This window comes from Melanotaenia boesemani, chromosome 13 (genome assembly GCF_017639745.1).
Source record: "Melanotaenia boesemani isolate fMelBoe1 chromosome 13, fMelBoe1.pri, whole genome shotgun sequence".
In the NCBI taxonomy this organism is placed as follows: domain Eukaryota; kingdom Metazoa; phylum Chordata; class Actinopteri; order Atheriniformes; family Melanotaeniidae; genus Melanotaenia; species Melanotaenia boesemani.
Genome location: NC_055694.1, coordinates 17530459 through 17546542, shown reverse-complemented (window position 1 = coordinate 17546542; position 16084 = coordinate 17530459). Strand labels below are relative to the sequence as shown.

The 16084-nt window shown below is 39.0% G+C and overlaps 1 protein-coding gene across 3 annotated transcripts in view; it reads right to left on the bottom strand.

Annotated features, from left to right (window-relative positions):
• slc16a4 (solute carrier family 16 member 4) overlaps nt 1–16084 on the bottom strand; it is a 33546-nt gene that overhangs the window by 15938 nt on the left and 1524 nt on the right. For all 3 annotated transcript variants that reach the window (XM_042004742.1, XM_042004744.1, XM_042004743.1), the window contains 5 exons: nt 12312–12448; nt 4122–4254; nt 1159–1291; nt 406–549; nt 89–250 (listed from right to left, as the gene is read on the bottom strand). In XM_042004742.1, coding sequence (XP_041860676.1) covers nt 89–250; nt 406–549; nt 1159–1291; nt 4122–4238 — 556 coding nt within the window. In that variant the 5' untranslated portion in view covers nt 4239–4254; nt 12312–12448. The remainder of the gene's footprint in view (nt 1–88; nt 251–405; nt 550–1158; nt 1292–4121; nt 4255–12311; nt 12449–16084) is intronic.

The following is a 16084-nucleotide window of genomic DNA, read 5'->3' as shown; positions in this document are numbered from 1 at the left end:
ACAGGTGGCAAAGAGAGACTAAAACCTAGATTCATAATGACACACAAAGTAATACAAAATGACACATTAAAATTTAAGTCTTGCCTACCTTGCCATGCATATTGGTCAAGAAGCAGTTGGGTAAATGGCGCAAGGGCAAAGGTCAAACCCATCCCTGAACGCCCAATTGCATACGCTGTTGCCAACCTTTTTCTGAAGTACAATGCTGTTACCACTGAGAAGGACTGGTATAGTAGTGCAAAGCCCATTCCTGAAGGAGAAAACAAGATTATCATGAATGAACTCCAGTGTCAGACACAGAAACAACATGGCTGATAAGTCAAAATAAGCCCATGACCTGACAAGAATATCTTTCAGCAACAGCATCATCAAGCTGTTTTCAACTTACTGCACATTTCAACTCACCAACTATCACTCCCATGCTGATGTAAAGGAATACCACGCTGGTGGCGAAAATACTCATGAGGAAGCCTCCACTAACCAGCACTGCCCCTGTGATTGAGGTCACTCTGGCTCCCAGCTTGGCACATGCCACTGAAGCAATGGGTGCTACAGACATGACAGGAAAAAAGCACAAACAAAAGGATGGGGGTGCACTGTTAGTCTTTGCTGTAATTTCTACAGTTAAATACCATAAACTTGTCAGAAAACTCACAGTTATATACTGGGAAAGTATTCCATTACTGGCATATCTGTACTGTAATGTACTGTTGTCACACCACCTGGAGTAAGGCTGTATGTATCAAATGTGCTACAGTTAAGGGGTTTCTTTATTTAAGTCAACTCAGAATCTGCACAGAGGTTGCAGGTTCTCTCTGGCTGCAAGGTCAACTAAGCTAATTTAGCAGTCAAAAAATCTGGTCAGGGGTCAGCTCTGAAGAAAAGAGGTTTTGTGAGTCAGGTCATGCATAACTTTGCCAGTTTCCTAGATGTTTTATTTTTTTATTTTATTATTTTTTTCGTTTTGCAAACAAACAAAGCAGATTTGATATTTTGAATTGCTGCACAAATTCAAATAAGTTAAATGTTTATTGACTGGTTTCAAACAAATAAAACAGGTCTAACAATGTCACTAGGTTTTGCCAGTACAGGCTATTTCAGTTGTTTGTATAAGTTGTTGTCCTTATTGGAATCAAGAAGGAAAACAAAAAACCAAACCTCCTGACAGACGCAGACTTGACATGATGGAACCAATCCAGCTGATGCTCTCTGCTGAGCCTCCAAACTCATCTTGGAATGCCACAAAGAAGATCCCAAAGCTTTTCAGTGTGCCCATTACAAGGACATTTACCTGCATACAAACAAAAATGATAATTAGATTAGATTTAAATTACGTCACTTATATTTTCATTCAGGAAATTTACATCAGAGATGCAATGCAGAACGAAATGACGACGGGGGCAACAATAAAAACACATAATTAAAAACACTTGAGAAAAATTAAAACACATGACATAAAATAATTATAAAATACTGGTGCGGCAGTGCAGTGAATGAAATAAATAAGTGAAAAACAAGATAATAAATAAGCAGTTATTGCACAAATTTTCAGAGGTAACAGCACTTATTTACAGTCTCCTGTTTAAAAGATGGATGGTGGTGGGAAGGGCAACTGTTTCTGAACCTAGCAGTTGTGAATTTTAGGCTGCTGTACCTCATGTCTGAGGGTAGGAAGGAAAACAGACCACGGGAAGGGTGAGTGGGGTCCCTAGAAATCCTCAATGTCCTTGACAGGCAACATTGTTCCACCAAGTACCTTACAGGAGGCAGCGGGACCCCAATAATCCTTTCAACAGCCCTCACCACTCTCTTTGGTACCTTCCAGTCAGAGGCACCACTGCTCTCATGCCACAGAGAGCTCCTGCTGGTTAGCACACTGTCTATGGTTCCTATGTAGAAAGCGGTGAGGACTGATGTGCAGGGATGGGTTCTCTTTAGCCTTCACAGGAAGATCAGGCACTGATGAGCCTTCTGGGTAATGGGGGAGGTGTGTAAAGACCAGGTTAGGTTGTAAGCCACGTGAACTCCCAGGAATTTGGTGTGCTCACTATTTTTTACAGTAGTGGCTGTGATATAAACTGGGATGTGTATCAGCTGTTTCTTCTTGCAGCCAATCACCAGTTCTTTGGTTTTTTTAAACATTCAGGATCCGGTTGTTTCTGCTGCACCATTCCACAAAGGATTTCACCTCCTCTCTGTAGTTCTCCTTCTCATCATCTTGAATCAGACCCTCCATACTAGATGTGGTTTGTGCTGAACTTTGCACAACAGTCTGGGTCATCAGAGTGAAGAGGAGGGGAGTTCTGAGAAGAACCTGTGCTCAGTGAGATGTCAGACTTGTTTCCTCTCTGTACTGAAGCCTGTCTGTTAAGAAGTCCAGTATCCAGATGCTGTTCTTATGTGCTCAGTCCCAGTGGGCCAAGTTTACTAACCAGATGCTGACAGATAATGATATTGAAGGCCGAACTGAAGCTGACACACAGCATCCGGACCAGAGCTTTCTTGTTATAAAGATGTTCTAGGGTCAGGTGAAGTGCAGTGGATATGGCATCCTCTGTGGGGTGGTTAGGGTGGTATGCAAATTGGAGTAGATCGAGTGAGTGGGGTAAGACAGAGGTGATGTGATCCTTGTTCAAACTTTTAAAGCATTTCATTATTATGGGTGGTAAAACTACAGGCTGATAATCATTCATGGTTGTAACAGTGGGTCTTTTTGGAACTGGGATGATTGCTGAGGTTCTGTAGCACAAAGGTTTTGTAGCTTGACACAGGGAGGTGTTAAATATATCTATGAGAACATGTGTCTAATATTCCACAAATCCATTAAGTATGCAGTCTGGTATCTGGTCTGGGCCTGCAGCTTTCCTTGGCTTGATTCTCCTCAGAGTCCAGAAGATGTCAGCTGGGTCCAGGCACACCACATGCTCATCAGGATGAGGAGTGGCCTTTGCTGCTGATGTATCATTCAGTGTTTCATATAGTCCAAAATAATTACTGAGTTCATTCAGGAGGTTGTAGCTGTTGCGACAGGAATGAGGGTCTGTTTTGTAATCTGTGAATTCCTTGCCACTGTCTCCTAGTGTTCCAGTGGTCCTGGAAATCATTCTGTATTTTCTGTCCATGGGTCCTTTTGGCCAATCTGATTGCTTTATACAGGTTGGCTTATGCTATTCTAAAAACAGAGCCTCTCACCTCTAGCAAGGCCTGCAACTCAGCAATCATCCATGGTTTCTCATTTTCCATTACAATGATGTTTTTGGTGGTACAGACATTGTCCATACATCTATTTATGTAGCTGGACACAACCTCTGCATATTGATCCATGTCTTTCCTCTGGTCCATGGTAGCTGCCTCACTGAACACAGACCAGTCAGTGCACTCAAAACAGCCCTGCAGTGCTGTCATGGCTTCCTCTGGCCAAACTCTCACCAATTGTGATGATGGTTTAGCTTTGTTGAGCAGAGGTCTGTATGTAGGAGTTAGCCTAACAAAGACATGGTCTGATGAGCCGAGATGGGGATGAGGGGCTGCTCTGAATGCTCCTTTGATATTAGTGTCGGCATGATCCAGTATGTTGACTCCTAATGGATTGATATGCTTATATTATACCTTGTCATTTGCTCCTCAAGGACATATATATATATACAGAGCTTAAATTCAAATTTTTTAAAAAGACAAATCTGATAAAGAACATAATAAAATATGAAAATTAAGCCACTGCCAAGCTGTCCTGCCTCTATGCTCTGGACCATCTGTAGGGATTCACTGTGCATTATAGGAGACTTTAGGAGCATTAAAGTAGTCAAGGTGCGAAATATTTGTGGCCTGTACCAAAAGATGGGTGGTAATGCAAGTCAGATATGGCCTCATTTTTCTTATGGTCTAAGTTCAAAGCAACTGATAAACAGATGCAACATGTCCAAAGAAAACTAGTGGCTTATCCATTGTGCACGTTTCTCACAACCTTTGTTGGTGGGAGAGAAGAGAAAGCCATCTTAAGGCCGTTTCAGCCATATGGATCCTTCTGAGGAACAAACAGATTTTTAATGAATTCTGAAATTTAGCTCCAGTAAAATGTTTAGTGGGAAATAAAGGATTACAAATGACTGAGGTCCACTAACCAGGAAACAGTGAAGCACAACCATCCAGCCCCAACCTCCATCTGGAGGGTCTTCGTACTGGATGTCTTTCTCTTTTTCCTTCTTTGAGGTCATGGCGTCTCTCCTGAACAGATTCATGATGGTCCTTGTTTCACTTGGAGGCAAAAGGAAACGGAAACACAGTTGGGATTTTTATACCATTTTTGAGGTAATGCAAACATAAATTATTACGCTTTAGTACAAAATCAACCTCTTTAAGTAAATGACTGCAGATGGTAACGCTGTACTGCTTTGGTAAGTCATTCAGCTGTGAAACAGGTCAGTCACAGTGCAACCAAACCTGGTTACTTTTCCACCTCTTTTGCCCTTGTTACATATACACAACAGGACTGAATGTCTAAGCAGTGTTCACATCAAACAAGTCTGTTTCACAGAAAGAGCAAATATTTAACCATGTGTATCCCTTTGACTGATGATGTTGTAACTATGTGGTAGTTTAATTTGGCAGAGAAAAAGCCATTCCTTTCCAACCAGCATATGTAATGAGTGGTCTGGATAACTTTACAGAGGAAAACTCAAAAGTCATGACAGACTCATCTGGTTCTAGGAAGAACCTTCAACCTTTAACATTTTCACATCACACAGTCATAATAACATGACTGATTTACTTAAGTTGTGTTTTCTGTGTTATTGCTTTTGTCCTTTTAGGCTTGACTGCAGAGCAGCACTTTCATCTAATTGTTTTCACAATGAAGAAAAAGGATGTTTCTCTAGCCAAAATGTTGCTAGTTAACAAGTACACTTCTAGTTCTTTACAATAGTAAAGCATCCAGCAACAATTTTGACTATTGCCAGTGATTTGGAGCCATGTTGCTGCTGCTGTTTATATCTCCTGCCTGTACAAAAGGCCTATGAATATCATTAATCATCAAGGTCATGGGTTATGTAAGTGCTAAACAGAGACAACTTGACTTGTTTGAGTATCTCATCAGAAAGGCTTCTTCAGTTTCCTCCATGTGGATGACATAATGCACACATTCCCTGATGGCTTCCCGATGACAACCATGTAGCTGTAATGTGGCAAGAAAGAAGAAGGAAGAAGAAGAAGAGTTCTAGCAGGAAGATGAGGATGTAAACGATGCAGATTTATAAAAATCTGCCAGTGTAAAAGAAGATTAAATGTATCTAAAAAAATATTTTTGATGACAAAGGATGAGTTCAGATTTACAGTCTGTATTTTAGTGCATTGCTTTTGTTTTTTATGTATACCACAAGCTAATATCACTATCTATTTCCATCATCAAAAACATACCTTAGACACCAAGATAAAGCAAATGACTATAATAGTCTTGAAGTTATTAAATAAATGAGGACTTTCTCTAATGGCAGCCATCTGAGTTAGCTGTTATATTTTTAGTTATTATTTTGTAAGTGATTCTGGACATCTGTTGAGTTAGTAAAGAATCCTTTAAAAAATTCCTGGATCCAGATGGGGATCCGGATCAACCCCAAAATACAATCACTTGTTTCTTATACCATTTCTGAGATTTCCTGAAAATTTAATTAAAATCCATCCACAACTTTTTGAGTTATGTTGCTAACAGACAGACAGACAGACAGGCAGACAGACAGGCAGACAGACAGACAAAAACATAACCTCTACCTTGGCGAAGGTAAAAATGTTGCTGACTCATCACATTCTACACTCTACTAACTTACATCCGATGAAATTTTCTGTTTTTCTTAACTTTTAATTTCAGCTGAACTGGTGCAGAACGGTAGGCAGGGTCTAATCAGACCACCAGAGCTGGCCAATCAAGGGAGATCTAGCTTTTTGAGGAGAGTGTCTCCCACCAAGGCATCACATGTCAGCAAGTTACACTTTGCCAATTAATTTATGGGAACTTTAATTTTATCCTCCAGGCAGGATGGGAAATAACACCAGATTGCTACAGAAATCAGAGTTACAAGTAAATACATTGATGATGAATACAGTTAAAATCTAATGTCTCTGCATGCAGATAAGAAAACATAAAGAGGATTGAATTACTTGGCGTGTGCTCAAATATGTGTGCTTATATATGGAATACATGCTATTCCTGAAGCTGAAACATTAGCTGTAAAACTGATGCTCTGCGAAATGAAACTGTGCTCCTGTTTTGAAGTTATTTATGAGCAACCTTCTCGTGGCTGCGTTGTGTGCCAGCTGAAGTGTAGCCCGACTCCATACAGGTCAAGTGTAACCTTCAATTACTTTGACCACTTCTTGCAACACACTTCCCTAGAGTCCTCCTCCCAGTACTTTGACTTGTGTTAGTAAATTGTTAATGGGTCTTGTTAAAGTAAAACTAACCAGACTTTGTATATTTATTCATTAGCATGAATAATCTCACACATTTACAAAGAAAACAAACAAAAAAAACCCTGTAAATCTGTAAATCATTTCAGATGTCAATGAGAACATTTACACTAATGCAAGATAATAAAAATAATAATAATAATAATAATAATAATAATAATCAAGATGTGTCTAACTTGAAATATGCTAAGTGTTGCTTCTCTCTATGAGGAATAACTGCAAAAAAGGAGCCCACAGTTGGATGCAGGGGTAGTACAACAGCTAGATAATGATAAGAAGGAGATGGAAAGATGTGACTATCACCACAAAAACTTTACTATTTTAATAAACAATAATACAAAAGAAAAAAAAAGAGGCAGCAGTATGTTTTCTGTATTGTTAGACAATGTGACTGTCAGCAAGATTGCACAAATCGTGGATGAATATCATTAAACTTGAGGGAAAGATGAAGCATAAAAAAAGATGTTTGAACTTTGTTTCATGTGCTTGACTGGAAGCCTTGGACTGTATCTCTACTTTGACCTTTTAATCAGGTAATCCTTCCCTCTGCAATATTTGATCACTGCTATAGTTTATTTACATTGCCTGGGATTTTGCTCTTGTCTCATTTGTCACATTCTCCCCAAGAAGTCTTTGCATACTGCAGGGCTGAGCTGCAGTATGCCAGCATTGAAGCCCAAAGATAAACCAACATTTATCAAGCTGTGCTTATTCAGCAATAAATGTTTTATATATCCAATAATGGCAAAGTAAAAATCTTAAATGTGACCAAGCCCCTCCACTGATCAAAGATGCATGTGCAGCTCATGGGGCCAAATAAACAGGTTGTGTTTTCTGTTTGTAAAAATAGACTAGCCACCATCGTTCTACTGCATCTGCAGAACACAACAATGTGACATCAGATCAAATATTAACAGTAAGCTCTCTGGAAACAGACCAGTAAATGGCTAAAAGGATGAAGCTTCATGCAAAGAAATGTGCACGAGGATATGTGCAAACCAAAAAAACCAACACGGGTAACTGCAGCTTCTCTGTGTATCCATTTTCATTCTTTGCTGGAATTGCCACTTAATGCTCCACTAAACTGCCCCAAAGAAATATGTAATATCATGGTTACAGTGCAAGTCATCCATAAATATTAAGCAGAGCAACTGTAAACACGCCTGACAGGAAAGCTGCGTTACATTTATTTTGGTTCATTAGATATGCAGGGAGACTGTAACTGACTGTACTTAAAACAGAGCAATTAGTCTTCATACTCATATTTACACAAATGTAACTGAAAATTTTCACTGTGGGAGGGAAATCATGCAGATAAAGAAAGAAAATGCAAACTTGAAGGGAGACACAATATAAGCTGAGGGCACCGTTACGGTTGCCTGCTTAGTGATGAAAAGCTCTTCCCTCTGCTACACATGGATTTAACTTTAAATTTGCCAACATAGTCTGATAAAAATGCTTATCAAAATATGCCTATCTTAACCGTACTGAGAACATGTGGGGAGCATTAACTTAGTCTTATTTGCTGGATGTCCCGCTAAAGCAAAAGGTAGCTGTAGTAAAAGCTGTGTTTATCGCTGCACTCCTGTTGCCCGCATCACTAATTAAGCCTAACTTAGACATGTATAAGAAGCAAGGACCAAATTAGACAGAAAGCACAGAGCGGATTAAAGGTGGAATGAATTGGGCCAGTGTAGTGCAGGGAAAGTATTTCCCCTCCAATGTGGTGTTAACACGTCCACAGAGAGTTCCTGAGTGCATGTTCTTAAATGTGCTGAGAGTCTGAAGGTATGAGCGGTGGTGGATTGGTCCGTGGTATTACCTCCATGTTACTGCACACAAACACCAGTATTTTCTGTCTGCAACATTAACTTCTTCATCTATTCTACTTTTAGGAATTGGGAGGGTACATTTAAGTTAAAAAGTATTTTGTGCCAGACATGAACTGATAATGTCTGCACTGTCTAAAGGCCTGGTTTAAGCCCTTGACAACAAATGATATCTCCACTGAGCAAACTGGAAACAGAAATCTTTAAGATGCTATGTTGGTATTTTTTTTTTTTTTTTTTTTTTTTTTTTTTTTTGAGAGGCTGGAAATGGGTTGAAAGCTAACCCGCCTTCTTTTACTAATTAATCCAAATCATATAAATGAATGAATAAATAAAAATAAGAATAAAATAAGTATTTGCCATTTGATAATAGTATCAATTGGCTCTTGGCAGTAAAATTGAAGCATATAAAAGTGCTACTTAAAGAGAAACCAATAGTTTATTGTTAAGGTGACTGAGGTGGATTGCAGCAGCATTAGAATTAAGTCGAGGAGAATGGTGTAAAGTGAGAAGTAAAATGAGTATGATTACTTGTTAAAAAAGACATCACAATGTTTATTTTTTACAGTTTCATCTGCTTGCCTTACACTTAGTGTCTCACATCAATATTAAAGTCGCCAGCGCTTAAATAAAAAAAATGCTGAAAACAAGCAAACACGTCTAGTTTATTTACCTGACAGCCTAGGGAAGTCAAACCAAACCAAATCAAAAAAACCTCCAGTAGTCAATTTTAAAAGTGAGAAAATTTCTGTCTTATTTATTCATTTTAATGTTATGCCTCATTAACACATTTTTGCTAACTATATTTTCTGGTGGGCAATAACAGGAGGTACTTTCCTTTACAGATTAAACTTCACTAGGCCCTGGAAGGGAAGATAATCTTACCAGCTTCTTGAAACATATACCAAGAGGACCAATGGGAAATTAGTTTGCCAGATGTGCTGCCAGTTTTTTAAACATGACCAATGGGCCATGATACACACTCTGTGCGTTACACGGTTGCCTGACAATACAGTGTCAGTGGTAAAACGGCTCTGTGCTGCTGAACTTCTCATTTGAAAATGTATAAAAGTTTTCAGGAGGTGTTTCACAAGTGTATTAGAGATTACATTCCCTGATGAATGGACCACCAACTGACTCACACAGGAACAAAGCTGTGTGGAAATGTGGTGTTGGAGCCAGTACAGGATTGAATGAATGGAATTTCATTTAGTGTTTTTCTATTAGACTATTTTCAAATTGAGAAAAACTGCTTTCAAATTCTTGAATGATCTTTAATTTTATTGGAAATTAAAATAAATTCCTAGATGTTAATTAGTTAGCCAAACATCCATGGCCTACACTGGCCATTAAATCAGGACACCATCCTAGTCATGGTATATAATTACCAGTCAAAAGTTTAGAGACACTTTCTCATTAAATCCAATGGCTAAATATGTCCAAAATTTTGACTGGTAGTGTATGTGCACAGGAGTGTCATTGAGTTATTCAACAAAGAATGACTGATGCTAGGAAGATGTAGACTGAATGAAAACAGTAAAGACTTTCTGTTGCTTCAGTTTAGTCTACGGAAGATCATCTTAGATGTAAACAAAGCCCACATGTTGCTTTTGAGTTACTTGAATGGTAATTTTGTCAGATGACGCTGCGGCTGACTTTGGGTTGATTAGGAGTCTTGATGGGCCACTTTTCAGCCACAATCTCTGATACATTTAGCTCTCTGACTAAAGCAGGGCTCTTCAACTCTGGTCCTTGAGGGCCACTTATTCAGGTTTTAGATGTTCCCTTGCATCAACACACCTAACTCAAAGTAATGGGTCACGGTGAAGCATTTAAAACCTGCAAAACAGTGACCCTCAAAGGCGGGAGTTGAAGAACCCTGGACTAACACAGTAAAGCAGTTTTTCCTCTATTATCACATTAAGGTGCTGAGTCTTTGAACATAGGTGATGGTCAGCTGTAGTGTATGTGTTGGTCTTGTTTCTCGCAGCTCTGACTACAGAAGATGTTGTATGGTGCGCCCGCTACATGTTGGAGTAATCTGACACTTAGTTTTGCAGACATCACAATAATCAGACAAGATAGTGTGAAGATTATAAGACTTCAAAACATGCCTAGGAGCAGTGGATTCAGTTCATCCCTCAGAGAAAAACTGACAAGCATTTTGTAATTTCTATAGAGCTGTAGTGCTCAATAATCAATGGTAGCAGTATGGCCAAAGGTTTTGTCTCTGGCCCAACAGGAGTCCTGGAGCTGCAAAGCTGAAAGTCAAAGTTTCAACATCAACTTAAAGGTTATCCTGTCTTGTACACACACAAGTGCTGAGAGCTAAACTGAATACACACTCTGACAAAAAATTCTGTGCACCAGTGCAATAAAGCCACAGACTTGTTTATTGCAATGTCATCATGATAAAGTAAGAAATAAAGCAATTAAATTTGTTTCAGTTTACTGGACAAAAAATGTCAGGTTTCAACTGTACTGTGAGTAGAAGGGCATACGTCATATGTTGTATCTTATATAATATTCATAAGTATTATACCAGTGACTTGTCTGTCAATGACCGTTCTGTTCAGAAAAATGGGCTAAAGTTCCTCTGAGCTGAGGTGCAGGACTGATCAATAGTTTACTTGTAGTTATAGTTTTTGCTTCAAAAGAGTATCCTTCAATATAGTGGAAGTAAAGGTTTATATACTTCTGTCACTGACAGATATGTAACACTGTATCAGTTAGCCCAATTTCATTTATCACCAAATGTCCGCACACTGTGGTTGAGACAAGAGGGTAGCGACCTCTGGCTGCAAGATTTTACATAGTGCTTGACACACCTTACTTAGTCTATAACCAACTGCTAAACTTTGCAGCAGAAAATTTCCAGCCTTTCATTTACATTCACAGAACCCAAGCATGCATCTCTGTCTATCATGTGATTAAAAAGTAATCTCACTAAAATAAAATACAATAATAATGTGTCTGCAATTCGGACAGACATATGCCTTTTATTTGCGATAGAATGCAACCATGCATGCATCCACTGTCTGTGCTCAAAGCCAGTAACCATGAGTTATAAATGGTCAATAATGTGTGGACTGTAAAGATCAGCAGTGATAACAATTAAGCTGTAGCAGGCTGAGTGAGAAAATTAATTGATTATCTTCAAAGTTACTGTCTTTTTTTTATTTATTTATTTTTTGTATGAAATTTGCTCTGTGACTTTCTATGTAGCAACACGGCCTTTATAACCGGTCACTTGCAGGCATCTTGTTTGGCTAGTTTGGCATGGTTAAGGAGGACAGCCGGTTTCCATCCTCACAGTGAACTCAGAGTGTTTCACTTTAGAAAACCATGTCAGACCATAATCAGTCCAATTTCTTTGGTGTGTGTGGATGCAGTTTCAGTGACCCCAGTATTGCTAAACACACACACACACACACACACACACACACACACACACACACACACACACACACACACAAACTCACACTTCAGTTGTGGAGCGAAATTAATCTAAGCTTTGGAGATTAGCATCAGCATGTTACAAGTATGGCTGGCAAATCTGGGAATATATTATTCTTTTGTATTCTTCTTCTCTTATGACCAAATGTTTATGTCACATGACAGTAAAAGATTATTTTACTGAAATCTTCGTGCTTGATAGCCCTTAGCTGGGAATTGTAGAGAGAAGCAAAATATCAAAAATGTGACAGCTATTACATCACAACATTAGCAAAAACTTTCTGTTATTGTATCAGGAGAGCTTACTCTTTAGCTGCTCTGAGTTATTTCTTTACACACACAAAAAAACATGTTTGCTGTAGTTAATATGAATTTTAGTTCAGCTTTTCTGGAAGAGTCTTTCACTTACATTACAGTCATTTAGCAGACGCTTTTGTTATCCAAAGCGACTTACAGGGTTTTGCCTAAGGACTGGGAGTTGTTAACATTCTTCCTCTGGGGGAATTGAACTCTGGTCTCCCACACCTGGAGCTATCCAGCAGTTATTTAAAGAGAACGTGGAATTACCTGTAATGCTGTTACAGTAATTTGCCTGGAGGCACAGCAGGTGAAGAGAAGACTTGGTGGTCCTATTTTCTTAGTGTCATTCTCAGGTTGGGCAAAGGGCAGTTGGAACTATTGCTGCAGCCAGATCAGCTTTATACCTAGAAAAGAAGACAACCATAAGTGAAGATAGAAATGACACAAGATTAACAATTTGGACCAGGGGTAGAACTGGTATCACCTCCTTTTACCATTTTTAAGCATTTTTAAATAAATTAAAAAATTAACGATCGATAAAGCTATTAATTTCTGTGCATAGGGGTATACAACTTCAGATTCACATATCATGTTTTGTGGACCTAAACTTTTCTTTTTCACAGTACAGACACCAGGACTGAAGATGAAAATAGCAAATAGAAATTTGTGTTTGCTTGATTATTTCTCCCATGTACTACCAGTTGGTGTTGTATTATACATAATTGGAAAGCCCGATTAGCCACCTTTACAATGAGATATAACTTGTAAGAATCATGCATTTGTGGAATGAATGTGCAGGTAGTGCACCCACAAAAATGTGCCAAAATCCCCTGCAAAAGTCCTCTGTTGGTAATTCACCCTTGAGATTTGACTGCTGCAAGGTATGTGCCAGTCACAGATATATGACCTATTTGGCACTTGATTGATGGACAGACATAACGGAATTAATTTCTGGAGTCACTGGCAATAACTTAGATCCAGAATCTGGGACATAGCTCCATCTTCCAGGGTGACAACACTCTCCTCCACAATACCAGGATGATCACTGAGTACCTCCAGAGTTTGGAAGTGGAGAAGATGGAAAGACCCGAAGTGAGTCTGACCTCAACCTAATTCAAAAGATGTGGGATCAGCTTGGGCATGTTGTACATGCTAGAGCAACCAACACAACCATGCTGGTTGACCTATAACAACTCCTGGTTGAGGAATGGGATGCCACCTCACAGCAAAGTGTGACCAGGCTGGTGACCTGCATGAGGAGGAGGTGCCAAGCTGTTGTGGCTGTGTATGGATCTTCCACATATTACTGAGATTCCTGACAGTGTAAAATGAATAAAGAGTAATAGCCAATATGTGTAGTTTTTTCTGTATTACTGTTGAAAAGTGCAATAATCCAATCCTCCGAGCAACTAAAAAAAAAATGAATACAAACAGAAGAATATTAATACAAATAACTATAGGAAGGTAACTATTGGTGTATAAACCCACGGGACAACACAGTGACTGTGTCAACATGCAGAATATGAGGAATGAAGAGTGATCAAAGATAAGAGTGACTGTCCAAATGTGACCACACCTCTGCAAAGGTCAGAGGTGGACCAGGGGGACCCCAAGACCCAAACGATCAGCAGCACAGATTCCAGCCATCACACCACAGAGAAAACCATGAATCTGCCCAGAAGGTGGTAGAGGAAGGCCCTAGCAAGAGCCCCCCTTGGCCCAATGGCAAAGACCCCAGCAGGCCAAGATTGGCAGCTGCGGACCCGCCTGGCACAGGCCACCCATGGTGGGCATAGAGCAGGGCCCATGGCCCCACAAGCCTGAGAGCCTAGCTTTATTAGCTTTCTTTTGCAACATGTTCCAATCAAATGGTCAGAGCAGGAAAATGCCTTTCTGCTAATCTCTTTACATACAGAGGGAATGGTAAAAGTGACAAAGGACTGGACAGATTATGACTGCTCTGTTTATGTGATATGTAGGAAGACAAATATCTTGGCAATAGACTAACGATGACTTTTTTAATGAAGTTATACTATTTTTAAAAATCTGCATACAGATAGTGATGACCAACTGACCAGACAGTACAAAGTACAATAGTGAGTGAGGGGTTTACAGCCTGTTGTGAACCTTAGTGCTCTGTGATAAACAGTGTCTAACATCTGTAGAGAGCTGATATAGGCGTAAATTTAAACAGTTTCACGATAGTCAATAACTAAGAAGGTGTCAACAAGAAACTGTTGCCTGGTGTTAAATAAAAAACACAATTTATTCCTAAAGAAGAGCCCACGTTTTAGTTCAACTTTCTTTACAAGATTTTCAATATGCAACTTTAAAGAAAGACTTACATCAATCAAAATGTGTAGATATTTATAAGATGTCCCAAGCTCAGTAGGGGTGCCTTGGGTGGACTATAGGAAGAACTTTCTTTTTGTTTGGGAAATAAAGCATGCCGTTTCCTTGGTCCGCATTAAGTACCAATGTGAGAAAGGAACAAATGTGGCTAATTAGTGTCATATGCAGACTCAAAATGATAAATACCAGGCCAACAGTGTCCGCATGATAATAAACAATTGTGTTTTTTGCATTAAGATGTAAAAATGCATCAGTGATATTGTAGTCCAAATCATTAATGTAGATTGTAAAGAGAATAGTACCTAAAACTGAGCCTTGAGGTCCACCTCAAGACGACATTTTTCAACAATTTGTAAAACCATCTTTAGCATCAACTTGAAAGACTTGTTTTCTGTGTGACATTATCTGTCTCTCACATTGTTGTTGAGAAATTCTGGGCCACTCTTCTTTAGATTGTTGCTTCAGCTCATTGATATTTGAAGGCATTCATTTATACACAGTTCTTTTTTAGGTCCCACAAAAGTATTTCAATTGAGTTGAGGTCTGGACTTTGACTGGGCCATTGCAAAACTTTGATTATTTTCCTTATCACCATTCTGTCGTAGATTTGCTGCTGTGCTTGGGATCATTGTCCTGTTACATGACTCAATTTTAGCCAAGTTTTAGCTGTTCAAATGTGACTAAATACTTTGGTATACAGAAGAGTTCATGTTCAACTCAATGACTGCAAGGTTCCCAGGTCCTGTGGCTGCAAAACAAGCCCAAATAATCACTTTTACACCACCGTGCTTCACAGTTGGTAATAGGTGTTTATGCTGAATGCTGTGTTTGGTTTTTGCCAAGCGTGCTGCTGTGTATTTTAAATGTATTGCCACAAACTTTAATATGTAATGTGTTAACTGAGGCCCATAAAGTCTGGATTTTTTACATTTTCTCAGAGGAGATCTGATCTTGACCTAACCTTGCTGGTTTGTCTACTTATGGAGGAAGTGGCAACTGTCTTGAATGTTTTCCACTTGTTAATAATCTTTCTTATAGAAGATGATAGACTCAAAAGAGTTTGGGAAGAACTCTAAAACCCTTTGATGAATTGGTTTTATAAGATCATTGCTGATACCTTTCCACCTTGGCATTAGTCTGAATGCTCCAGACCAACAAACTTCCAAAAGTGGTTTTGCACAAGTGATCAACTTTGCTTATAGTCAGTTAATCAAGTGCATTTATTTAGCAGAATCTTGATGGCAGGACCTGTGGGAAAACTAATTTCCACACACTCCTTTTGAATTTAATTTAATTTAATTTAATCTTAAATTGTACTTTGATGAAATTAAATGAAAAATGCTTTATTTATCCCACAGGGAAATTGCAGATGTGGTCAGTGACTAAAGTGATTTCTGTTGACAATGTCAAGTGGCAGGCAGTCTGGACACCTGCTGGCCAGGTTCTTCATGTTTTCAGACAATGTTTTCCTACTTACTAGCAGTCTGTATTTTTCTTATAATACAGTATTACCTTTGCTTACATACATATGTTCAAACAGCAACAAGACAATTCTGTAGACTGATCACACATGTCATCATTTTGACAAGAGCTGTCAGTGTGAGACGAAACTCTGCTCAGGTATTTCTTCAGATGAATAAATGCAGTCCACGGGGCTGTTCTTTGAATGGGTGGTCCTAAAGGGCTTA